Consider the following 25,982-nt stretch of genomic DNA (forward strand, 5'->3'; position numbering starts at 1 on the left):
TGTGGCCAGCTTTACGTGGCCTGAGACATCTTCCTGTCCCGCACCCAGCAAGAGCACAATCCCTCTTCTCAGTTATGCCGTCACTGCAGCTGAACAAGCTTGAGGACAGTGAGCCAAAGGTATCCTTGACAGTTCATCTCCCACAACCCTGAGTGTCCTCTTGCCCTAAAATTTATCTTCCCCCAATGCATGCCCTAGCCACTCAAGGAAAAAAAATAAAAGCACAGCTGACTCTAAATCAGACTTGTAGCATCAGCCCCACAGAGAGAGCAAGAAACAGTGTTAGCAGTCTACCATATAGCAGGAACTATTCAGAAACATTTTACTGAAAGCATTGTGAAGAATCTCCGATAGGAAAAATGATTTTTCGAAGCTAAAGCTAAAGCAACTAACCAAAATAAATACTTAACTATTCAGCTATTACACCAGCTAACAATTTTGACTGTGTAAATCTTAATCATAAGTTACCCCATTATAAAGGTTTAAAATGCCCTGAAAATCCATGGCATATAATGATTAAAATTCTTTCCTGTGCTGCAAGTTTGGGGATACCACTGCCTCTAACCACATTCATGCACACTGATGGCCTAACAAACTGAGTCTAGCACATTACACTTAGTTCCAAGAGAATGCAGATTTCATAAAGAAACAGAATATGTTTAACAGGTCCTTTTTTCGCCAGTTTTCTACACAAATTCTTATGCCAGAAACTAGAACAATGAAAGCAACCAAACAATCTGAGTTCTAGTCTCTGCTCTACCATGCTTATGCTATGACTTCTGCCATTGCTAAGCCTCGAATTGTTTATCCATACACTAAGATTGGATTGCTGTGTTTCCTTCCACTCAAGTGACTGACTTTAGCCCAGAGAGAAAACATAACAGCGCAAACACTTAAAGAATAAGAGGTTCCAACAATCCACAACCTGCTTTACCTGCCTCTTCAAAGGATCCATCTTAGGTGTGCAATACTCGAAGCCTAGAAGGAGAAAGGTCTACTTAAATGCAATGAGTTATTCTTTTATCTAGCTTAGCTAAATTTTATTTAAGCAAAGTGTACTTTTGTGAGAAGGGTCTGCATACTTATAAAAGATCCCTAATTCTAAAATACATTCATTTCTACATTCACCAGAACATTTTCTAGGCTCTGTCTCAGTAAGTGTGCTAACACCTTCCTGGTGAGTGAATTACAGAGGAAGTAGAAAGGAAACACAAGAACAAAATATTATTTCTAATATACAATTTTCCCAAGTATATTTATCCTAAAATATGTATCTAATATATTTATCTGGGCTTTTACATATTATAGAGAATATTTTCAGCAATAAAAATATTCTGCTGAAAATATTCTCTTACAAATGTAGCAAGAATACTAACTTTCTGCTTGATTAGCAATTCTTGGAAACAACTACTTTATCATGCAGCTTAGCTGTACAGATTAGACTGCACTGCCACAAACTCTGTTTTGAAACAGAACCAAGCAGTGAAGCCTTTATTGTAAGTACTTGCCCAGTGTTTTACTGCATTTAACACCCACGCAAACAATTCAGAATTGTGGTTTTTCCTTTTACTAGAGAAAGGAAGACAGGTTTTTTGGATATAATGAACTAATATTCTATCCAGAAAGTAAAGAAAGACTCAAAGCTGTTTCAGTTCATAATTCTTCCTGCGAGTCTGTGTGAACTTCCACGTGTTAATCTCTCTCTTAAACTCAATTTTCTCATGTGTAAAGGAAGATGATAATATCTGACTCATAGAGAATAAAAATATATAAAGTTCTTTATAAGAAAACATGAATGCTAATATATACGTCCTTATAAACCAAATGAGACAGGTATAAAATGCCCTGACATGGAAATTGTTACTCTAAATGACAGCTAATATATTGTGATAAGTCCCCAATATTCCTATTAGAGTAAGGTTGTCTGAACTTAGGGTTGTCACCCAAGGGAGGCTGAAGTGTCATTTCAGTCATCAGCATTACATTGTGAGATTGCTCTAGTTAGCAAATCTAATTCTATTCAAAGGAAATTAAAATTTTCATTAGCATGTACATTCTAACTTAAACACTGAAATTAGTGAATAGAATTTTCAGCTAAAATTAATAATATTTTGACAAAGTGTTCTGCTGAAAGCTACCAAGTTGGATTGAGATACAATTCTGTGAACAGAGGTAATAAAGACTGTATCATTTTACTAGATTTCATGGCTTAACTAATCAATATATGGAATTAATATTGGAGAACTCTAATTATTACAGGCTTTTGAAGTAGAAGCAGTAATTTTCCAAATAAGGTCTAAAGTCATCCGAAGGGTGCCCAAACTAATCTAACAATACAAAGTACTTGCTATGATGATTCTTATTGGCAAATCACACCCAATTCCATGAATGTTCATTTTTATGTACAATTAAGTACATTCACCAATAATCTACCAACATTTAATATTCACTAAAGATCCAACTACCAGATGACACTTGGCAAAACTACAAAACTCCTACTGTGTATGGCATATATAAACTCAAAGTTATTACTAAAATTATTATTTTTATGGCACCAAAGCTGAAGACATTGATACAGTAATAGAATATAAAAATAGTATGAAATGTTATTTGGAGCACCCACCCCTCTCTTTCAACTGACTACCCCTGCTCTGAGTACCTCTGTTCTCCCAGTGGAGGCTATAAAAAACTTTAAAAAGGGGATAAGATTTTATCCTGCAATATCTGCCAAATAACATTTTTGGTAATTAAACAGGTACCACATTACACCATACTTAAGTAATGTTTCAAAACTCTTATATACCCATTTTATATAAGAGTCAGTGAAGTAGTTCCTTTCACATAATTTCCACGAAATCATGGTTAAAAAGTATTATTAGGGAGCCCTCAGAAATACTACAATAATGACGTTGTCTCAATTTGTGTTTAATAAGACCATTGTTTTAAAAGCAAAACACCTTGGAAAGTAATTTGTTTAGAATTTCATTTTCAAAATGGTAGAATAAAATTGTTTTAAAAACATAATTGTTTAACTAGGCTAACAATATTTTTCTCAATGTCAAAGATTGTTAATCTTCCAAAGTATTCCAACTCCCTAAAAATCAACAGCATTGATTTTAGAGAATCTTATTTGATTTTTTCAAAGAAAATTAAATAAAAATTACAAGAAATACTTTTAAACTGTGCACATTAAGGTATCGGTATTTCAATTTTTTAAAGAAATAACTTTTAAATAAAAGCAATTTTTTATTTAAAAAATTAAATATGATAATATTTGAGTAAAAGCAGTGCCTAGAAATCAAATCAGTTTTGGTTTACAGCCAATATCTGTTTTTCTAAAAATGATAGTTTTATGATAACTGTGTACTACTGCTGGCCTCAAAGTAAGAGAGATTAAATGTTTTAAAAGAGATCATTTCCTGTAGTATTGATTCCTCGGCATCCCACCCTTTCAGGAACTCCCCCTCCCTTATGTCTTGGGGTTCTGCTACAGTTATTAATCATATTATGCTATTTATACCCAGCTGCAAGGGTAGACATGTCCCCACGCCTGACCAATCATGGCACTTCATTGTCCTCTCTTCTCTCTACAATAATTGGTCCAAGAGATGGGCACAGGGCCAAAGTCCCTTCATGAGATTTGTTATTAGACTTCAAAAAGATGAGAAGCTTTAAGGACCCTGTATGACTTGGGGGTTAGAGCTACCTTCACTGCTACACTGACAGAGTCTAGCTGAGAAAAAATCCAACCCAGAAGAAAAGAGAATCAAATAACAATTCTAATGACCAACACTTGAGGACATGAAGTTAGCTGTTACTGATCTATGCCTGGATTTTAATGTATGTAAGTCAATGAATTTCTTCTTAGCCTACATTAATCTCAGTAGCGTTTCTGTCACTTGCTACAGAATTCTTACAAATACAGAAACTGATATGTAATTTAAGATTTTTTTCTTTCCTGCTGAGATCTAAGCTATATATCACAAGATACTTGCTGCAAACTAGATAACCATATCCAAAGAGTAATATATCTCTAGAACTACTCCATTAAAGTGAATTTTTAAAAGTTATTTTATTGGAGGAAAAAGCAAAGCCAATTTAGCTTAATTCTATTTAAGTTCAGAAAATGAAGCATTAATAAATACTTGTTTTTTTCCTACCTTGTAGGATATTTTCCTTTCATAAAACTACTTCTGTTAAATGCCATTATGTATAGTAAAATCCCATTTTTCATAGTCATGTGTAATTCCCAATCAGAACAACAATGAGACACAGGCTTGCCTCTCACAAACTCTCCTGAAGCCAGAAAATAATAATTATGTGTTTCAAATTCTGTGCAAAAAAACAGCAAAAGCAAAGAGGCTAAAATGCCAGAAAGTTTTAATTAAGTAGATCGGTTACCGTTCACATTGTATACCCAAGACAATAAAAAGGGAAGCCTCCAAATAGAAAAGATCTTAATTATTAATAAATTTGAAACAAAATTTTTTCCAATTACCACTGCATGATATTTTTTAAAACCAAACCCTAAACTCCAAATAAATTATGGCAAAAAAGTTTAACCCTTTATAACCCATACAGAGTCTCTAAAACAATATCTCTCAGTATGTGTTAATAAAACAAGTACCTAATCACCTATAAGGACAGCGTGTACTTTCTCAGGTATTTAGATATGTCATAAATGAAATTATGGTCCTCAAAATGTAATCTATGTTCCCCTGGCCATGTTGGGATGACCGAAATGGATGGGGGCTGCAGGTAAGTGGGTTGCTCCTGGGGACCACTGCAATGCAGCTGAGTGGCTGCATCAGGATAAATTGCTAGGGTTCAGGGAAGAATGGAGATATAATGATGCCACTCTTCTCACTGGAAGCCAATCGGCTGTGACTGTAACAAAAGGGAAGGTGGGATTAAGATGAAAATATATTTTTCAATTCCCTTTTTCCTAGGCTAGCAAATTGTGTTTTCCCATAAAACCGGCTAGACTTCCAAAACAACCCAAATAGGGCTATTAACCATAAAGAACAGAACTAATGGTACATTAAGGGTTAAATAAAAATATTCATAGTATTACATTATGAGTGGATGAGGCTGAAGGCAGAAATAGCATTAAGCACCTTAGAGCATTATTTCGAGGAGATAACACATTTAAAAAAAACTTACAGGAGACTATCCATAATGGAACTACCCACACATTTAAACAATTAATATGATCTTCCCTCTATTTTCCAATTATTCTATAAGGTGGATTTTGTGCCCTTGTACAAAATAATTTCCAGTAATTCTATAATGTGGATTTTATGCCCTTGCACACAAACACACACAAAATTATTGAGATGGACCAGACTGTAAACCTTTCTGTATGGAACGTTTTTGCCCTGTGTTTTTCTCCTCCTCTGCTTCTTACCTACTACTGGAAAGATCCTAATTCCACTCAACCAAAACCTGTCATCTTTCAAAACCAAAACAAGTTCAAAATTATTCACAATTCATTCCTCAACCACTCAAGTCAGAAAACAAGGGCAGATGGCGTGGATCCTACCAAGATATTAAAAAGAAAAAAAGAAAAGAAATCATTCTTTCACTTCATGTACACATTTAACTTCCATAAATTCACTATACATACCTAGATGAGGATAATTTCTTAGAATTAAAAGTTTTTTTGTAAAACATATCTTTTTAATGCGAGCAAATTACTTCATCTGGTATTCGACCAAAAAACTGCAATTAGTTCCAACATGGGTGGAAAAGTGGCATGTAGGACTCATCCTACAAACAGTACAATATAGTATTTTATGCACAATTTAACGGCTTTTTGAAAAGACAGTTTTGCTTATATTTGATTTCCCTCCTTTTGTAATGCCTTGAGAACCCAAATCCTTTCTAAAATGCAGCTCCACAACTTTTTCGAATAGCACACTATGCAGCCAATTAGTCTCATTTTCACCAAAATTCATACTAAGACCTACCTAAAGAGTTTTAAACACCGGCAGAAAAGTGAAAAAGGCAAAACCCTTACTACAGGTATTCCTTACCAATGAGTCATTAAGCTCCTACTAAATTGCCAGCTTCTTGAAGACACACAATATTTCTGACTCATGTTTATATCGCCAGTGCTAGCTCCATGCTGGCACTTGGTGGGTGCACCACTAAGTGTTTGCTGAGGGAATGAATGCGTGCCAGTAATAGGACTTCTTATTTTTTCTGTATTAAATAAAATATGCATCTTTTCTTGGAAAACATTCTGAATAATAGTTGTTCTTCAAAAACAAAATATTAGCAAGATATTTTGTTAGCAAAATTAGCTAGAAGAGCAATGAATGGATTTGCCTCTTTCCCTACAAACATGTCTCACAACACCAGCTTCTAAGTTTCTGAAACTCTTACTTTAGACAATAGTTTTAAATTCAGGGCATTCACTCTGTCTACCAAAATGTAGTATTTCAAGAAAATTATTGCTCAAAATTTCAGAAGACAAAAAATAATTTATTAAAGGCGAAACAGTTCTAGTCTTCAATACCAAAACACTTATCTTTTGTCAAATCACACACACACACACACACACACACACACACACAACCCTGACATTCACAGATTTTGAAATTGGTAAATAATATTGAAGTAATCCATAAAAACAAGATTCTCTTTCAACATACTCCCAAAACACTAAGTCCCCCCAAAAATTACAAAGCACTTAGGGGTTACATAGTAAAGACTCTGTATGAAACTGTCACTTTAGAAGATTAGGCACTGACTTCATAAGTCAGACACTTGAATGAATTTAGAAGATTTGTTTTGCCGCCAGTTTACATAAATTAGCAGAAAAAAAATCACAAAAATTTGTCTCTCATAACAAAAGGTTTTATAAAGTATACCCCAGTATCTCACAGGAAAAATAATGTATACGTCCCAGGAATACATGAAAATCAGTTTTGGCAATAAACTGAATAAAATTTAAAATCATCTAAAAATCAAATGGCCAAGTGTTAAGTATTTGTTTGTACCAGTAAGATAGCAAGAAATTAAAGAATTATTAAAATGCCTCAACCTACGAAAATAAAGTTTTACAAACTAAATTATAAAAGTCTGGGGGTGAGGGCAGGATCAATAAAGTACCCAAAATGATATACTAGAAAATGATATACGAGAAAAGTTAACAAAAGTATGTGTGTGTGTGTATACATAGACATATATGCATATAACATATATATACACACATATATACATACATACATACTGAGATATTTGGATATAGTACTCTTAGAAAATGATGGAGAGAAAATATTTTTTAAGTAGAAAGATGTTAATGATATAATAAAAGTCATCAAATATCATGCAAGCAAATCAGCTTGCAATCGCTAAGGTGTAAGCCCATTACTCATATGAATTGAAGGTGTCAATGAACAGAATCCAAAACCTGAACCCCTGAGTTATTAAGAGCTTTACGGAAAAAAGAAAAAAAAAACTACCAAAATTTGAAATTGTAGGAAATTTTCAACTTCAAGGTTTATCAAAATGTAATGCTACTTTCCCTAGCAAAGGGGCTTGGCTTGCTTCTTTTTCTATTGTTTCTAAAATAATCTGTAGGTCTCTAGATTTCCTTGTTTTAAAAAAGTTATGAAGAAATGTATTGTAAACCTGGGAGGCTAACAATTAACTCTAAATTCTCTTACCTTTCCCGTCCTCATATATTACAACCACCTAAACAAAACTCATCAAAAATCCCAAATTACCCACTAAAAAAAAAAGAAAAAAAAAAAAAAAAGCTAACAAAAAGATTCAAGAGATAAGAAAGGCACAGCATTATTTTTATTTGAATAACATAAATATTTCTTATTTTAAAGCATCCAGTAATGTTTCTTCACCAACAGGAAGTGTATTTCTAGGAATTAGCCCATTTGAACAAAATTCCCTTACAAATTGGATGTCCCAAAGAGTCAGCAGTGAAGACTTTTACCTACCTTTAACATTACCCAGGAACCGTTTCAACTTGGTTTTTATTTAAACAAACTATAACATTGTTTCCTATGATTTCTATCCCTGGATACACTACTTGCTTAGGGTAGTTGAATGTAATGTGTGTATATGGCAGTAGACAATGATTTCATGTATTTATTGTACCGATACTTAATCTCTGGAATAAAATACACATAATTTACTTAAACTTACTGAAAGCAAACTGCTGAAATATGAGCTTAAAGGTGTATGAAGAAGCATAAAACTCTGCACAGTTAGAGTCCGGGGAATTTTAGAACAAAATTCACTACTTGTATATTAATCAGAATAGAAATGGTTTAAGAATATATACTCTGTAGTAAAATCAAAGAAACTAAACCTAGTCATAGTACTATATCATGAAACAATTTCACCGGAGGTCCAAAGTTCAACTTTACTACTGGGAAAAGACAAAGTTCAAACTCAAATGACAACTTTTCTCTTTGCAGAAAAATAAACAACAGGGTCATAATTAAGAAACAGGTAACTAATTGAGCCAAGCAATAGGTGAAACCAAAGATTCTTCTATAAGCGGGCAAAGTACTGACTACTAAGTACTACACTAATACTAAAACAATAAGAAATTACCTAATTGATTCAGGAAAAGCTTCAGATTAGAAACCGTATTTTAAAGAGTAACTTTCAATTCTCTATTAAAGATTATAACAACAAAAAAAGGGGAAAAAAATCAAAGCTAAAGACAGTAGCTGCCAGAAAGATGTTAAGTCACCTGGCTGATGGTACTGGCTTTGGGAGGGCGACCCTTAGCACCTAAGTGAAAAGAAGGCTAGGAAGAATCAGTGCTACAAAAGCCATGTCCTACAACCCAGCTCATCCTTCTGCCACGGACTTTGTCAGAAGACAATATGAGAATATTTCCGATTAGTATTACATCTTACAAAAATGGTTAAATTCTACTCTTTCACTGTGCTAGTCTCTAAATGTCATGTTATGAATATGGTTTAATAAAAAGCAACTAGTCAAGACGAGAGTGCTAATACACTTTACAATACCTTATTAAATTGAAAAATCAATTTCTGTCACAAAGTTTAGATAAAAGCAAAAAATAAAACAATGTTTCTGGCAAGTTTCTTTTTAAATTCCCTTACTCTATTTTCATCCTTTCCAAAATGAATCACAATAAAGAATCTTTGTCTCTTCTGAAAATAATATTTGTTTTTAATCAAACTCAAAGTTCTACAGATAACCTCTTCAAATTCTTAATTTCTAGTAAAGTCTTGTGTTTAACCTGCAAAAATCTTGCTATTTTATAACAAATGTTGCTTTCAAGCAAAGCCATTTAAGAAAGCCATTTAATATAATACCTAACATGAGGCTATTAAGAAGCTAAGAATACTATTTTTAAAAGAGATTAAAAATTTTAAATTACAACCTGCTTAGAAACAATATTAATCTCAAATAACACAGACATAATGGTATCTTGAGAAATTACTGACACAAAGTGTCTCTTCAAAAAATAAGTGTAGTATTCAGAACTTTATTACTAATGACTACAAAATGTTCTGTGGCCATTAATATGTTATTCCCTTTATTTCGGCTAAATCTTTAAAATAGAACAGTGTCTGTGGCTGTCAAGAGGGCAAAACTGTATTACTCTAATAATGTCAACTACATATGGGGGCATAGGATGTTTATTCAACACAGTTAATATTACTAATGCTCTAAATCTTGAACTATTGTTAAATATAATATAGAGGTGGAGAAAAATGTATAACAGGTAGATTAGACTAATGTTATGAAATAGCCATCTCTTCAGTCTTCTAAAAAAAATCACAATAATTTAGAATACACCAACTTCCATGTCAATATATCAACTTTAAAATTTCTAAAAATAAGTTATATTCTCATCTATGCCCTAATGAATCAAAACAAAACACAAAGCAATGATGCAGATGTTCTCACTATTCACTAACTCATGGGATTTGAACTAAGATTTGGCACCTAGACTAGTAAATGCTGTCTATATAGCCTTTTGCATATTACAGACAGTGCCTGACTAGCTGAATTACAGCCCCAAAAGTCTTTCCTCTGCCTTTCACACGTGGCTGTAAAAGTTAGAGTTAAGAAAAAATTTTACAAATTCTCAAAACTATACAGAAAAAGCTGTTTAAAGTCTGCCAAAGTTTTAAAAAATTAACAACGATAAAAAGAAAACCTCACCACATAAGCCCATACACTTAAAATGAATACGATGGAATAGGCTATAGAAAGAAAATCTTAATTATGACCTTAGGAGCATGTGAGTCTGTGTGTATACATATCCACAATACACAGACATATGTAAACTGCACCACAAACCGTCAAGCCCCATTAAGCTCAAGGACTATTAAAGATATATTAATATTTCCAAAGCGAGCTGCTGAGAAAGAAATGAGAAGGAGATAACATATTAAATTTTTATCCAGAATTTTCTAGCATTTTGCCATCAAGGGATGGACTGCTACCTAGCCCAGGTAACAATTAACCAGCCCTTTATATTTTGATGCACCGTATACTCAGTAGAGCACATTCAGGAAAAACAGTTTGGTTTCTAATAATGTTACAATCACAATTCTCTCTCCCACAAACATCTAAGACGACAGAACCACATTCTATCTATGCTGAAACAAAACCAACAATGCTGTCTATAACAAATTCATAAGAACTACTACATACTATCAGATCTCACTGTATGCTGTCTCTGATCAATGCTTTGAAACTGACGAGTATGTCATAAACATAACGTGCTTTGCAGCAAATTTTACTAGCATAAAAGATACCAGGGCAACAGAGGTTCCTTTAACCTACCACTTCAACAAAATTCTGTAAAATCAAAAGCGTTACAGAAGCTTTCACTCGGCTAGGCACCTAGGTCTTCCTTCAAAATCCAGACTCTATTCAACAGCTCCCTGCAAGAACACACCAGTCTGCCACATATCACATATTGTACCCTCATCGGTACTCAGACACCTGAACCACCTGGACTGACAGAGTTAGGCTGTCAGCTCTGAGATGTCTGCTAGAGTGCAAGAAACACTGAAGCAGCTAAGCCCTTCCAGGTACACTAGGTGGTAACCTTGGCACCAAGTGCCTCTATAGTAAAGTCCCTTTTTCCCTATTAGAAGATGCGTAAGATCGTTCCAAAGAAAATGCTACAATCCTAAGGGCCTTTTTGCACAACAGAGAGCGGAAAAGGCTGGCTTTCTCTAGTCAGAAACTCTCGTCTGCGGGGGGAGATGGAGCTACAAATTTAGGAAACCCAGCTTCTAGTCGCAATTCTGTGACAGCTAGCACAGCTAGCAGAGCAACCGCGCCAAGCCAGAGCTCAGTTTTCCCATCGGCAAAATGGGACTCACCAACGCCACCCCTCCCCCTCGTCAAGGAGTCAGGCACACCCTAGAGGTCTAAGATTACCCGGGACAATACGCGGTGGGGAGGTGCCGCCGCTCCCAGGACGCCCACCCTGGAGCCCCTCTCCTCAACACCCCGAGACAGATACGCAGGGCCGGCGTACCTGGTTTCACAGTCTTGAGACGGATGGGCTCGCGGAAGTGGCGGATGACAGCCAGGGTGTCCCGGTTGGTGAGCCCGCTGACAGGCGTCCCGTTTACCTCCAGAAGCACATCGCCTGGGCTGGGCGCCTTGCCCGAGACGACGCAGCAGGTGCCCCCGCCGGGCTCCTCGCGGAGCCGCCCCAGGTAGGGGAACTCGCCACGCTCCGCGCCACCGCGGATCTCCGCGCCGAAGTCGCCCGGGGGCCCGGCCCAGGACACGGCGCACTCCTGCACCTTGCTGAGCCAGTGCTTCTTCTTCTTCAGCGTCTTCGACATCCCGAACCCCGCTGCACCATGGGGGAGACCCCGCGCGGGCGGCCGGGGCGCCGCTCCGGCCGCGTCTCAGCCCGGGGGCCCTGGGCGGCCCGCGCAGCCCGGTAAGGGGGGCCTCGCCGCTCCGGCCCCCACCCGGTGACCACAGCCCGCTGGGGGCCCGGCCGCTCCCAGACCGGAGACGCCCCTTGGACGCCCCTCCTGGCTGCGCTCCCCGGGGCTGACCGGACTCCGCGAGGGCCACCGCGGGTTAGGCTGAAGAAAGGAAAAGGGAATTGTCCCCAGGAGGTTCCAGAAGGGGCTTCGGGCGGGGTCACTGCCGCCGGCTGGTCCCTGGGCTCAGCGCCCGAGCGGCGGGAAAGGCTGAGGCGGGGGGGGGGGGGGGGGGGCGGTGAGGTGAAGGGGGAAGAGCCGAGAACGGGAAAAATCCGTCGGGGGCGCGCAGAAGCGCGCGTAGACCCGTCGCGGGATCGATCGTGGCCGCTGCGGAGCTGTAGCGCGGAGACCAACGCCTGCCCAAGCTGCCAGGAAACTGCCGCTTTCAAACCAACCGCAACCTCCTCCTCCTCCCTTTTCCCTTCCCCCCGCCCTCGCCCATCCCTCATCCAGAGCCCCGCCCCCTCCCGCCGCGCGGCGCCCGGCGCGCTGCCGTCACAGGCTGGGCGCTTGGGAACGAGCCCCGGCACCGGACTCTCGCGCCAGGGATTGGCCCCCGGCGGGCAGGAGGCGGACCGCCAACGAGAATGAGGACCACTGGTTGGTCGATGCGAGTGGAGGAGGCGGGCACTAGAATGACTGAAGTTTAGAGAGGGTGGAAAAAAGAAGTTTGGAGAGTGAGGGAGGGCGCAGAGGAGGGGCACGAGAGTGGAACGGGCTGTAGGTCGCAGGACTGGGAGAGGCCCTCTGCGCGGCGGCTGGAGCCGAGGAAAACTCGAATCCGAGAGGGACCGAGCTCCCCGAAGTGGGGGCGTGGCCGGCGAGTTAGGCGGAGACGCGGGCGGAGCTCAGCTCTGAACCTGTGCGGGGCACAGAGAGGGGCCGGTGTGCTTAGATTGGAAGACAACGTGTGGAGTCCTGAGCCGGCCGAGGTTCCGGGGCCTTTAGGGTGGCCTGTTACAGCCGATAGTTTGTATTGAGTGGATATTGCTTGTTCATTCGTTCATTCAACAAATGTTACTGAACGCCCATTGAGGCAGGGCTTCGGAGTCCGGTTGATGAAAGATATTATAAAATAGAGTCCGGCACTGCTGTGTGACCTAAGACAAATTAGACAACCTCTCTGAGCCGCAGCGTCCTCAATGAAAAGTGAAGATTACAGAAGATGTACAAAATAACTGCATAGTGCCTGACAGTGGGTGGATGCCTCTTAAAGTTTGGTAGCTGCTGCTGCTGCTGCTGATGATGATGACGATGACGATTTTGTGTTAGATATTGTGCTAGGTACTGGGATTCAAAGGTGGAGAAAACATAAGCCCCGGTATTGAGGAGGTTACAGTCTAGTGGGAGAGACTGAGAAGTAAGCAGACTGCCTGAGGTGAGGGAGTGGGGTGGAGGTAGAAGGTGGATTATTAAGAACTAGCCTGGTAGCCAGCAGACCTGGTTGGAGTCCTGACATGCTACTTACTTGCTGTTTGACCTTGGCCAAATCTCAGTTAAAGGAGGTGAAGAGAGAACGAACATTAAATAAAAGATATCGTAGATCCCTTCCAGCTCTAATTTTTCAGAAATTTCACTTGAGCTTTCTCTCTTCCCCGGCTTGACTTACACTCTTCCCTGTCTTTGGAATGCCCTTCATCTCATCTCTTTTAAAACTCCTATCCGTCCTCATCCCAAATGCCAGCTCTTCCAAGTAGCTTTCTCTGATTTCTTGCCCTCAAGTGGAAAGTGTTTTCTCTGAGCTATGATCTTTGTTTCACTTTTGCAGCATGACATTTATTTGTGTAGTCTCCTGTCTCCCTTTAATAGTAGGTGAAAGCCCTTATTTAACTCCACACCTCAGATAGACTGGACCAAGCTTCAATAGCTGCAGTGATTTCGTTGACACCATTGTATCAGTCAGGGTCCTGGCAGGAAACAAATGGCATTTTGCAAAGATGTGGGCAGGGTGTGGGAAACCACAAGAGAAGCTGGAATCCTGAGGCTACAGCTCCTAGATCTGTCCAATCAGGGGAAAGAACAGTTACCGAAAAATCCAGACACAGAGGGCCACCTGACAGGATTCTGTGACCTTCAGTCAACGGATGCAGTCAGCCTAAGTAAACACACAGCAAAGGACCTGGGGTATTTATATCTAACTCACCACCCTCCTCCAGTCTCCTGCTGGTGCATGTCAATGGCCAAGTCCAACCAGAAGCCAGAGGGCAAGGGAGGCTTTTGATATAGTTCATATCAGTCAGTTTCAGAAAAGGAAACAGTGCATCTGAGGGGAAAATATTCAGCACAGACACCATGTGGGTGGCTCAGATTTACCCATATCTGAGACAAATCTTGGAGTATTTTTTTTCTAAACTACTACCTATACTAATGGATTCCTGGATAAAATCTTCATAACCTACACATCATCTGTTTTTGCAGGAATTCTGGGAAAACATCTTTCTCTGTCTAGATTGCATCTGTTAGAATGCCTTTGGCCTTAAGGAACAGAATATTTGGCAGCAGCTTAAAGCATGAGGTCATTTACTATATCTTTAATATAAATTTCAAGTGCAAATAGTTTCAGGGTTAGTTGAGCAGCACAATCATGTCATCAAGGACCCAAACCCTTTTTTTGTGTTTGCGCTCTGCCATCATATGCATGTGAGCTTTTGTCTCCAGGTTTGTCACCTCTTAATTGCAATGTGGCTGCCATAGCTCCAGACATCACATCCACAGAGGTCACTGCACAGAGCAGGAATGGAAGAAAAGGAAGTGCTGTCCCCCATTTTTATGAAGGAGAAAAATATTTTCCAGACTTTAGAATCTTCCTTATTGTCCAGAAAATGGTCACATGCCACATCAGACCAATCACTGGCAAAAAGAGATAGGATTTGCCACAGTTCATTAAATTGATCACAAGTCACCCCTAAACAAAATGAGTGTTCTGATTGACAGCAGAAAAGGGGAAATAGTTGCTAAGTAGGCATACAACAGTGTTTGCCACATGCCTCAACCATGAATAAGTTATATTCATTCTTGGGCAGAAAACTGCAGTGGTTCAGAGCTTGAGCAAATCAGACTGCAAATCCTAGCTTTTCTACTTACTGCAAATCCCAGCTTTTCTACTTACTAGCTCTGTGATCTTGAGCAAGCAATTTAATCTTGCCTATCCTCAATTTCCTCATCCACAAAATGGGTTTGATGACAGTGTTTACCTGAGTTGTTGTGAGAACTGTACGAAGCTATTTGAGTCAAGTAATTTGAGTCAAGCTATTTGATAACATAGGGTGCAGCATAGAGCAAACAGTAAATTTTTATTTTAGTTTGTGCTAAATTGTACTATCTTTGACAAAGCTAAAAACATTGTATTAAACTCACCCATCTTAGTAAGCTTTGGTTCACTTTTTTAAATATTCTAGAAATAACTTACCCATGCTATTGAATTAATTCTGGTAGGATATTATTTTGGTAATTATTACATAAAGGGGTCATATTATAAGTTTCTATCTCTAAAATGACACCTAATTAAATAATCATATTGTATTCATGTTTATCACAACTTTCCAAAAATAATGGTTGGTTTAATAGTTGTGATTTCCATTGGGGAATATTAATAAACCAAACAACATGTAACAAAAATAATAAAAATAAATGAGGCAATTGAATTTGGTGATCTCCAAGGTTTCTTTGGGCTATCTCTATCTAATCTATCTAATCTATAGAGCTAGAGATAGCTATGTGTGTTAGGCCATTTTTGTGTCATTATAAAGAAATACCTGAGGCTGGGTAATTTATAAAGAAAAGAGCTTTAGTTGACTCACAGTTCTGCAGGCTGTACAAGCATAGCGCTGGTATCTGCTTGGCTTCCTGGTGAGGCCTCAGGATTCAGTCATGGTGAAAGGCGCAGCAGCGGCAGGCACGTCACATGGTGAAAGTGGGAACAAGAGAGGGTGGAGGTGCCACACACTTTTAAACAACCAGGTCAGGTGTGAACTCACTCATCGCCAAGAAGACGGCACTAAGCCATTCACGAGGGATCTGTCCTGGATCCAAACACCTCCCACCAGGCCCCACCTCCGACACTGGGGATCACATTTCAACATGAGATTTGGAGGGGACAAATATCCAAAACATATCAATATGTTTCACTATGGAAACTTTACAAGTTCAGTCCCAAGATGGCTGCAGAGGCTCCAAGTATCACATCCACACACAATAATGGCTAAAGACTGAAAGGAGGGAAAAGGATATTTCCTATCCTTATTTCCTTTTTGTAGATCAAGGAAGCCTTTCCCCAAAAGGCCTCCAGCAAGACTTCTCCTCTAGCTTCCTGGCCACAGTTTCCCAAATTTCCTTTACTAAATGAATCTTTGCCAAGGGTAATGAAATATCCTATTACTTATCCAGTGTCACCTCTGGTACTCTGAAGGGGGCCCTGCCTCTTTGGCTGCACAATATAGGGACAAACCTTGGCGGGGAGGGGTCTCTTAGTAAATGCAGGGAGGGGAGATTAGCTTTTGGGTAAGCAACTCACAGTGTCTGCCACGTGTACACTGCATTGATTTGCTTCTAACAATTTTTTTTAAGCAAGGTGGAAAGTTTGTTTTGTTTCGTAATATCGTGCCTAATGTTTCTAATGACAGTTAAGTAAACCCACTCCTGACCATGCGCGGAGGCTTAGGCCTGTAATCCCAGCACTTTGGGAGGCCAAGGCAGGCGGATCTCTTGAGGTCAGGAATTCAAGACAAGCCTGGCCAATATGGTGAAACCCTGTCTCTATTAAAAATACAAAAATTAGTCCGGCATGGTGGCAGGCACCTGTAATCCCAGCTACTCAGGAAGCTAAGGTGGGAGAATCGCTTGAACCAGGGAAGCAGAGGTTGCAGTGAGCCAAGATTGCACCATTGCACTCCAGCCTGGGCTTTGCAGTGAGGCTCTATCTCAAAAAACCCACTCTTTTAAGTAGAGAACTTCAGAGTGGAAGTATAAATTTCCCATTTTTGGAAGTGACCCATACTTAATTACTTCTTTGTACAATCAGGGATGCCTCATATGGTGGTGTAATTCAGAGTCTATGTGAGTAGTGCCCTGGAGTTGTTCATGGCTCTGTGCCAAAGCAAGACAAATGGAGGGGGAAATGTTAGATTTCGTTTATATTTATATTCTCACTAGTTTCATGGAAACTTGAATTTCTAGTAACAATAAATCAAACCATCATTATGTAGATGAAATCATTCTCAACTATTGAGGTGGCTGAGGGTGGGGAAAAGGTGGAGTGGACAGATAGAACAAATATGCGCCTTTTATACAGAATATAAGAAAACGTGTCCTGTTTTTTTCCCACAGATAATTATAATAAAATCATCTTGAGTTGTTAAAATTCTGATCCACAAAATCTTTCACTGGCTTGGAAAATATTTATATTTACACATATAATGGAAATAATATATGTAATATAGTCCAATATTAAGAACTTAGCCAAATTCAGTATTAATGTTCTATTGTACTTTATATTTTGTTAGTGTTTTTATTTGCCTAGGTTATGGGCCAGTTTGCATGCCAATGCTAAAGTATGCTCAATTACAAAAGCAATAACATGGAAATTTTTATTTAAGTTAAATAAACTAATTCATTGTTTAAAATCAGTATTACTGTGTTTCACACATAAACATGCATTTTTACCCATAGGTGCACTTACCTGCAAATGACCAAATGAATCCAGCCCAAATTCAGAGAACAACAGGAACATTAAAAATCAGTTTCGGCCAGGCACGGTGGCTCACGCCTGTAATCCCAGCACTTTGGGAGGCTGAGGTGGGCTGATCACCTTAGGTCAGGAGTTCAAGACCAGCCTGACTAACATGGGGAAACCCTGTCTCTACTAAAAATACAAAAATTAGCCAGACATAGTGGCAGGCACCTGTAATCCCAGCTACTCAGGAGGCTGAGGCAGGAGAATCACTTGAACCCAGGAGGCGGAGGTTACAGTGAGCTGAAATCCTGCCATTGCACTCCAGCCTGGGCAACAGAGCAAGACTCCATCTAAAAAAAAAAAAATCAGTTTCAGTGCCAACATGTTTTGGAAAGGGGAGTTAGTTAAGCAGTTAGGTGTCAAGTTTGTCTAATAAAACAGGACAAAGAGAACATTGAAAGAAATAGAAAATGCCAAAATGCCCATGTTTCTAAAGGCCACCTTTTCCCCAAGGCTGGCCTGGATTTCCTATAGGTGGATGTCGTCTCTTCCTTCTCCAGTGTTATTTCTATCTATGTGTTTTATCTTTTCCAGTAGACCTCAAGATCCCTGAGGGCAAGATCTCTTTTTGGTTCATTTGTGTATCTCTCATTGAGCTGGGCGCTTTGTCTTTGGTATAGTTAGCACACATTCATTTACAGCAACGAACAGATTTACAAGGTCCTTCCTTTCATAGGGAAGAAGACAGTAAACCTGAAATGAGTAAATTATCAGGATAATTTCAGGTAGTTGACCGGGCATGATGGCTCATGCCAAGGGGGGTGGATCACTTGAACCCAGGAGTTTGAGACCAACCTAGGCAAGATGGCAAAACCCCGTCTCTACAAAAAATACAAAAATTAGCCAGGCGTGGTGGCCCATGCCTATGGTCCCAGCTACTCAGGAGGCTGAGGGGGGAGGATCACCTGAGCCATGGGAGGTCGAGGCTACAGTGAGGTGTGATCGGGCCGCTCCACTTCAGCCTGGGTGACAGAGTGAAACCCCATCTCAAAGAAAAAAAAAAAAGATAATTTCTGGTAGTAATAAATATAAATAAAATAGAATATGAAACAGAGTAAGTGTAAGTGATTGGGTGGTTAAAAGTAGACACAGGCTTCTTCAGATAGAGGACTCAGAGAGAGGGCTTCAGGGAAAGTAACGGTTGTGATGAGACCTGAATGACAAGGAAAAGTGAGCCATATGAAGATACAAGTCCAGCATGTTCCAGACCTACAGGAAGACCTTAGGTAGGCCTTTGTCTGAGTGAATGTAAGGAACAGAAAGAGTGCTGGAGTGGGGTTATGGAGGAGAGAAGGTAGGAAATGAAATCAGAGAGGTAGGCCAGATACATAAAGCTTTTAGGTCAAAGTAAGGAATTTGGAACTTATTCTGAGCACAGAAGTTTTAAAGAGAGGAATGACATAATCTGGTTTACATTTTAGGTCTGATTGCTATGATTCTGATTGCTGTGTTGAACAGGATGGGTGGGGGTGACAGTGGAAACAGAGAAGGCAGATAGAAACCCAGAATGAGAACCAACTGAGAGATGACAGTAGCTTGGACCAGAGTAGAAATAATGCAGATGAAAATTTGTTGAAGGCACTGTGGAAACCAGAAATTATAGCTTTAATTTTCTAGACTGATCATAGGTAAAGAAACATACATTACAATTGCACTTAATAAGGAATTTTGTGGAGTGTAATTGTTTTGTTGAAATGTCCTTTCCCAGTAAGATAACGAGGAGGACAATAGAAAGTAAAAAGTGAGGAAAAGTTCTTAATTAAGTTTAAATTTATACAGGTTATTTGTTTTATTATGTTTATTCAGAAGAGCTTCCAGAGAGATGTAATGTTAATTTCAAGGTTTTTGTTTAATCTCTTAAGAAAGTAACATCCACTCAAAGCACGTGATGACTTAAAGTTTTTGAAACAACATTTATTCTATAGAATGTGTTATATGAAGTAGAATTTGTTTCTTAAATTATAAACTAACTCGCAAGCCTTGTTTTTTAAAACAGCTCTGACACCATATAAAATCATTTAGGTTATCTGACTAGTTAGAAAACTTCACATTTTTGAGGCTTATTTTCCCATTGCAGACTGGAAGCCAATAGTGCCTGTGGCAGATTCCAATAGAAAGCACAAACTGAGGCTCCTTTACTTCAACAGAAGGAAAATTCTCATTTACTTGGCTAAACTTAGGTGTAGTGCTTCCAAACACACACTCCCAAAATTTCACAGTAAATATGATTGGAAAAACACCACATGAGCTTAAAGTAAACACACGCCATTCAAAGACAGGATACTGTGGTCTTTCTTACACTAACAATTACTGACTTAACAATGGCTCCACGTATGATTTTTCAACTTTACAGTGATGCAAAAGGACTATGCATTCAGTAGAAACCATAATTCAAGTGCCATACAACCATTATATTTTTCACTTTCAGTACAGTATTCAATAAATTACATGAAATATTCAACACTTTATTGTAAAATAGGCTTTGTGTTAGATGATTTTGCCCAACTGTGGGCTAATATAACTATTCTGAGCATGTTTAAGATAGGGTTTGCTAAGCTTATGATGTTTGGTAGGTTCAGTGTATTAAATGCATTTTCAGCTTACCATATTTTCAACTTACAATGCGTTTAACCAGGACGTAACCCCATCACAAGTCAAAGAGCGTCTGTACATACAAAGGAATCAAAGTAAGGTCTACACTGAATTGGCCTTCATTCAAAAATAAACAGTAATCCAAAAGAAAACACACATGTGCCCAACAGCTATGTAAAAAAATGCTCAACATCATTAATCATCAGAGAAGAGCAAATTAAAATCACAATGAGATATCACCTCACACCTGACAGAATGGCTATTATCAAAAAGATGAGGCTGGGTGCAGTGGCTCATGCCCATAATCCCAGCACTTTCAGAGGCCGAGGTGGGAGGATCACTTGAGCCCAGGAGTTCAAGACCAGCCTGGCAACATAGTTAGACCCTGTCTCTACAAAAAACAATTTTAAAAATTAGCCAGGCACGGTGGCATAAGCCTGTGGTCCCAGATACTCAGGAGGCTGAGGTGGGAGGATCACTTGAGCCCAAGAGGTCAAGGCTGCAGAGAGCCATGATTGTGCCACTGTACTCCAGTCTAGGAGACAGAGCGAGATCCTATCTAAAAAAAAAAAAAAAAAGCTAATAAGTGTTGGTGGTGAGGATATAAAGAAAACCCTTGTATACTGCTGATAGGAATGTAAATTAGTATAGCCACTACGGAGAACAGTATGGAGGTTCCCCAAAAAAACCAAAAAATAGAATTACCATATGATACCATATGATCCAGAAATCCCACTTCTGAGTGTATATCCAAAGGATTTGAAATATCTGCACTCATGTTTATTGCAGCAATGTTCACAATAGTCAAGATGTGGAATCAACTTAAGTGTTCATCAGTAGATGAATGGATAAAGAAAATGTGGTGTATATATATATAAAATGAGATAATACTATTCAGCCTTAAAAAAAAAAAAGATGGAAATTCTGTCCTTTGTGACAACATGGACGAACCTGTAGAACATTATACTAAGTAAAATAAGCCAGGCACAGAAAAACAAATACCACATGTTCTCATTTATATGTGGAATATAAAACAATCAAACTCATAGAGTCAGAAAGCAGAATGATGTTTACCAAAGTCTGGGGGGTGGGGAGAATGGGGAGATGTTGGCCAAATGATACACTGTTTCAGTTAGGCAGGAAATAAATTATAAGTATTTGAGGTGATGGATATGTTAATTAGGTTGATTCAATCATTCCAGTGTGTGTGACTGTGTGTGTGTTATATACATATTATTATATACATATCATAACATCACTTTGTACCCCATAAATATATACAATTATAACTTGTCAAAATTCAATAATCTCTTTTAATAGAAAGTGATCTTTCTGGGTTTGGGATGAGGGAGGGAGATGAATTTCAGTCCAGAATCAGGGCAACATTCTAGGTAACATGGATTCTGATGAGGTGTTTCTATGCTTAGAACCCAAAATTAATCTTAGCGGATTTAAATATACAATAACTGTCCAGCCACAGTCTGATAGGCACAACTTGGACAAAGAAAGTGACAGAGTATATCAACAGCAAGCCTTCAGAACCATTCATACAAATGATACATGGTTAATTTTCAAGTTTGCCTTTTCAGCCTTGGTGTGTTTGAGAATGTTTAAGAGTTAAGAGATTGAAATTTTCAAGTTGCAAGCTGCTATGGACTAAATTGCATCCTCCCCAGATTCATATGTCAAAAGCCCCGACCTCCAATGTGGAAATCGGTTTTTGGGAGGTTATTAAGGTTAAATTAGCTGATACGGGTGGAGCTCTAATCTCATCTCTTCCCCCGCTCTCTTCCTCCCACCGTGAGAGGACTCAGAGAAAAAGTCAGCTGTCTACAAGCCAGGAAGACAGCCATCACCAGAAACTGGCGACGCTGTCACCCTGATCTCAGACTTCCAGCCTCCAAAACTGTGAGAAAATAAAGTTCTGTCATGTCAGCCATTTAGTCCATGGTATTTTGTTATGGCAGCCTGAGCTAAGACACAAGTAGTTAGAGTGATCCTTTCCAAAAAATGAGTGAGATCTTGTCTGTCTTTGCTTAACACTGCATTGTATTACCATTTCACTCTGAGTAAAAGCCTTTGTTCCTGCAATGACCAACAGGCCCTACCTGATGTGGACCATTTTTATCCCCAGCCATTATCTAGTTATCTCTGATTTCATTCATTACTGCCCCCTATTCCCCTACCTGACTCCAGCCCAACTATCCTGGCCTTCTTGTAATTCATGCTCCACGCAGGTATGCTTCTGCCTAAGCTCTCCCTCTGCTCTTCCCCCAGATATCTGCATGGCCCATTCCCTCACCTCCAAGTCTTTCGTCAGATGTCACTTCTCCATGGCCTGTTCTCTGAGCTTCCTATTTCAAAATGCAACATTTTCCCAACCCCTAACCCTCCTTATACAGCCCTCTCTAGCTTTTCTTTTCTTTGTCCACAGCATTTATCCCTTTCTAATATGCTATACATTTTATGTGTTACATCTATTATTTTGTCTGTCTCTACGTTAGAATGTAAGTTTCAAGAGGGGAGGGATCTGTGTTTTGTTCACTGGTTTGTTCCTGATGTCTAGAAGAGTGCCTAGATCATAGAAATATCTCAATAAATACTTGCTTAGCCAAGTACTTTCAGACATTTTAGCTATACTAGGTAATTGAAACTTCATGATTTTAAATAATTCAATCTATAATCATCCTATGAGGTAATCATTATATGCCTACTTGTAGTGGGTCAGAAAGCTTAATATAGTCACTCACAGGTTTCTCAACATTAAGTGTGAATCAAAACTTGAATTCAGATATTTATGCTTCACATCTAGCTTTCTTTCCTATGTCATGCTAGTCGTTTTAAGACATTTCATAGTGGAACAAAACGTCAAAATACCCAGGTTAAGAAACAGTGATCACCATTACAACTGCATCAAAATGGTTACAATTAAAAGGACTGACCCTATTAAGTGTTAGCAAAAAATGTAGACTTGGGAACCCCCATACACTGCTAATAAGAATGTAACATGGTTCAACCACTTTGGTAAACTGGTAGATTCTACTAAAGTTAGCATATGTGTACTCTATGACCCATCAGTTCTATCCCTGGGTATATATCCAACAACAATGAATATGTATATCCTCCAAAAGATCTATACAAGAATTATTCATAATAGCCCGAACCTGGAAGCAATCCAAGTGTTCATTATGACTAGAATGGTTAAATAAATCTTGGGATATTCTTACAATAGTATATACTATACCGCACAGCAAGGTAAGAAAAAACTAATCTGCACATAATAAAATGGATAAATATCCCAGCACTTTGGGAGGCCAAGGCAGGCAGATCACTTGAGCCCAAGAATTCGAGACCAGACTGAGCAACATGGTAAAACCCCATCTCTACAAAAATACAAAAAATTTGCCGGGCATGGTGGGGCACGCCTGTAGTCTCAGCTACTTGGGAGGATGAGATGGCCGGATCACCTGAGCCCAGGAGGTTGAGGCTCCAGTGAGCCATGATCACACTACTGCACTCCAGCCTAGGCTACAGAGTGAGACCCTGTCTCAAAACAAAACAAAACAAAAAGATAACTATCACAGGCATAATTTTTAAGCAAAAGAAACCTGACACAAAGGTCGCTATGTGATTCCATGGATATGAATTTCAAGAATGGGCAAAACTAATATATGGTGATTGAGGTCAGAGTAATGATTTCCTTTGAGGGAGTATTGACTGAAGGGGGCACAAGGGACCTTCCTAGGGTTCTGACGGTGTTCTATATCTGATCTGGGTGTGTTTTACAGAGGTATAAACGTATGTGGAAATTAATCCGATTGTACACTTAAGATTACACATTTTACTATGTAAGATATATATGTAGATATATATATCAATAGAAAGAGTTTTTAAAATGAATAGTATTTATCAATTAGAAATAATGGATTAAATGGTTACAGAACCCTGGTTAGCCATGAAAAAAAAATGTTGATCCTTGGGTTAGCCATGAAAAAAAAATGTTGATCCTTGATTCCTACCATATTCCTTACTTAAAAATAAATTTCACATGATCAAATATTTAAATATAAAAAACCCAAACAGTACTAGAAAAAAGATGCTAAAATTAGTTTGTAATATTGGAGGAAGGAAGTCTTTCTGGTCAAGACACAGAACACAGGATAATCTTAAGAAAAGTTTATTAAATTTGATTACAAAAAATTTAAATGTGTATATGACCAAATAATTACCATAAACACAGTTTAAAAATAAATGACATACCTTTTATTTCTTGGACCTATGAAATAAATAAGTAAAAATGACAATCTTGGAATAAATATTTATAGTATTTGTTGACAGAGGCAATTTTCTTCTTATACAAGGAACCCTTATAAATCAATAAGCAAGCAAAACAAAATAAATAATCCAGTGGAAAAACAGGCTAAATGACATTATAGAAAAAAAATGGATTTTAAACATATTAAAAAAGTCAGCCTCATTTTTAAATAATAATAAAATTCCATTTTTTACCTAACCGATTAGCAAGGATCAAAAAGTTTGATAATCTGTTGCTGAGATGAGACTATAAATTAGTATAGTTCTTTGGTGGGCAACATGCCAGCATTAAAATTTTTTAATTTGCGGTGCAGTTTCACTGCTAGGAATTTTCAAAGACTTATATACTAGCATGCACATTGTAGCATTGCATGTAGTAGAGAATGCCTAGAATAGAGGCTGGTTAAATGAATTGTGATGTATACATTCAATAGACTATTATGCAGAGTGAAGTAGAGCTTCACATGCTGATGTGGAAAGATTACATAAAATATATTTTAAAGGTACAGAATTTTTTGCTCCTATTTGGAATAAAAAGGGGAAAATAGTGGATATACATATTTGCATGTATATGCCCATGTTCCTCTGAAGGATATATAAGAACTGATGGCTGTAGTTGTCTCTGGGCAATGTGACTAGGAGACTGAAAAGGAGAAATGCTTTTTCACAAAATTCCCTTTGCACTGTGAATTATTAGTAGTAGTATTAGTAGTAGTATTTTCACTAAGTGTATATACATTACATGAAACTGAAAACATTATGTTCAAGAAAGAGGGGGAAGTGGAGTGAAAGGGAGGAGTTGGGGGAGAGGGAAGAGCAAGTGGTAGAGGAAAAAGAAAAATAATCAAGACCTCCACTTCTACATGTCCCCGCATCACCTAGCCTAGTGTCTTACAGATAGTGTGCTGAATAAATAAAACTCTCTACTAGTCTCGAATCTCATCCAAGCCTTAGTTCAATGTTTTTAACGTAGATTAACCTTTTAAAACCGGACTATTTCGGGTATGAGATACTCAGGCTAGGGAATTTTCTGTTTCTTAAAGGTAGTTTATGCTGGTAAGATTTAGAGTTTACCTCGTGTTATTAGCTTTAGAGAAGATGAAGGATAAATCAACAGTGATGGAAAAACATGATCACACCAAAACAGCATGCTACCTATCTGAAGCTAAAAATGGACCTGTTAAATTTACTAGAACAAGACCTATTATCAGAAATTCCATCAACGTTGGTTTTTGGAGAGAGATTTGGGGTTCAACTGATTTCTAGGTTTCAGGTGGCTTGCAGAGGAGGTTCTAGCTCATGTTTATCTTGATCTAGGAGGTTAATCTGTATCAAAAGGAGGTTATTTTAACATGAATCTTAACAAA

General features: G+C 38.6%; 1 protein-coding gene across 5 annotated transcripts in view; it reads right to left on the reverse strand.

The window, feature by feature from the left end:
• MAGI3 (membrane associated guanylate kinase, WW and PDZ domain containing 3) overlaps positions 1-12,399 on the reverse strand; it is a 287,494-nt gene extending 275,095 nt beyond the window's left edge. For all 5 annotated transcript variants that reach the window (XM_063651781.1, XM_054463525.2, XM_063651787.1 and 2 more), the window contains exon 1: positions 11,510-12,399. In XM_063651781.1, the coding sequence (XP_063507851.1) occupies positions 11,510-11,825 (316 nt within the window). In that variant the 5' untranslated portion in view covers positions 11,826-12,399. The remainder of the gene's footprint in view (positions 1-11,509) is intronic.
• Positions 12,400-25,982: the final 13,583 nt, after the last annotated feature.

The sequence above is a fragment of the Pongo pygmaeus genome, chromosome 1 (genome assembly GCF_028885625.2).
Source record: "Pongo pygmaeus isolate AG05252 chromosome 1, NHGRI_mPonPyg2-v2.0_pri, whole genome shotgun sequence".
NCBI lineage: Eukaryota > Metazoa > Chordata > Mammalia > Primates > Hominidae > Pongo > Pongo pygmaeus.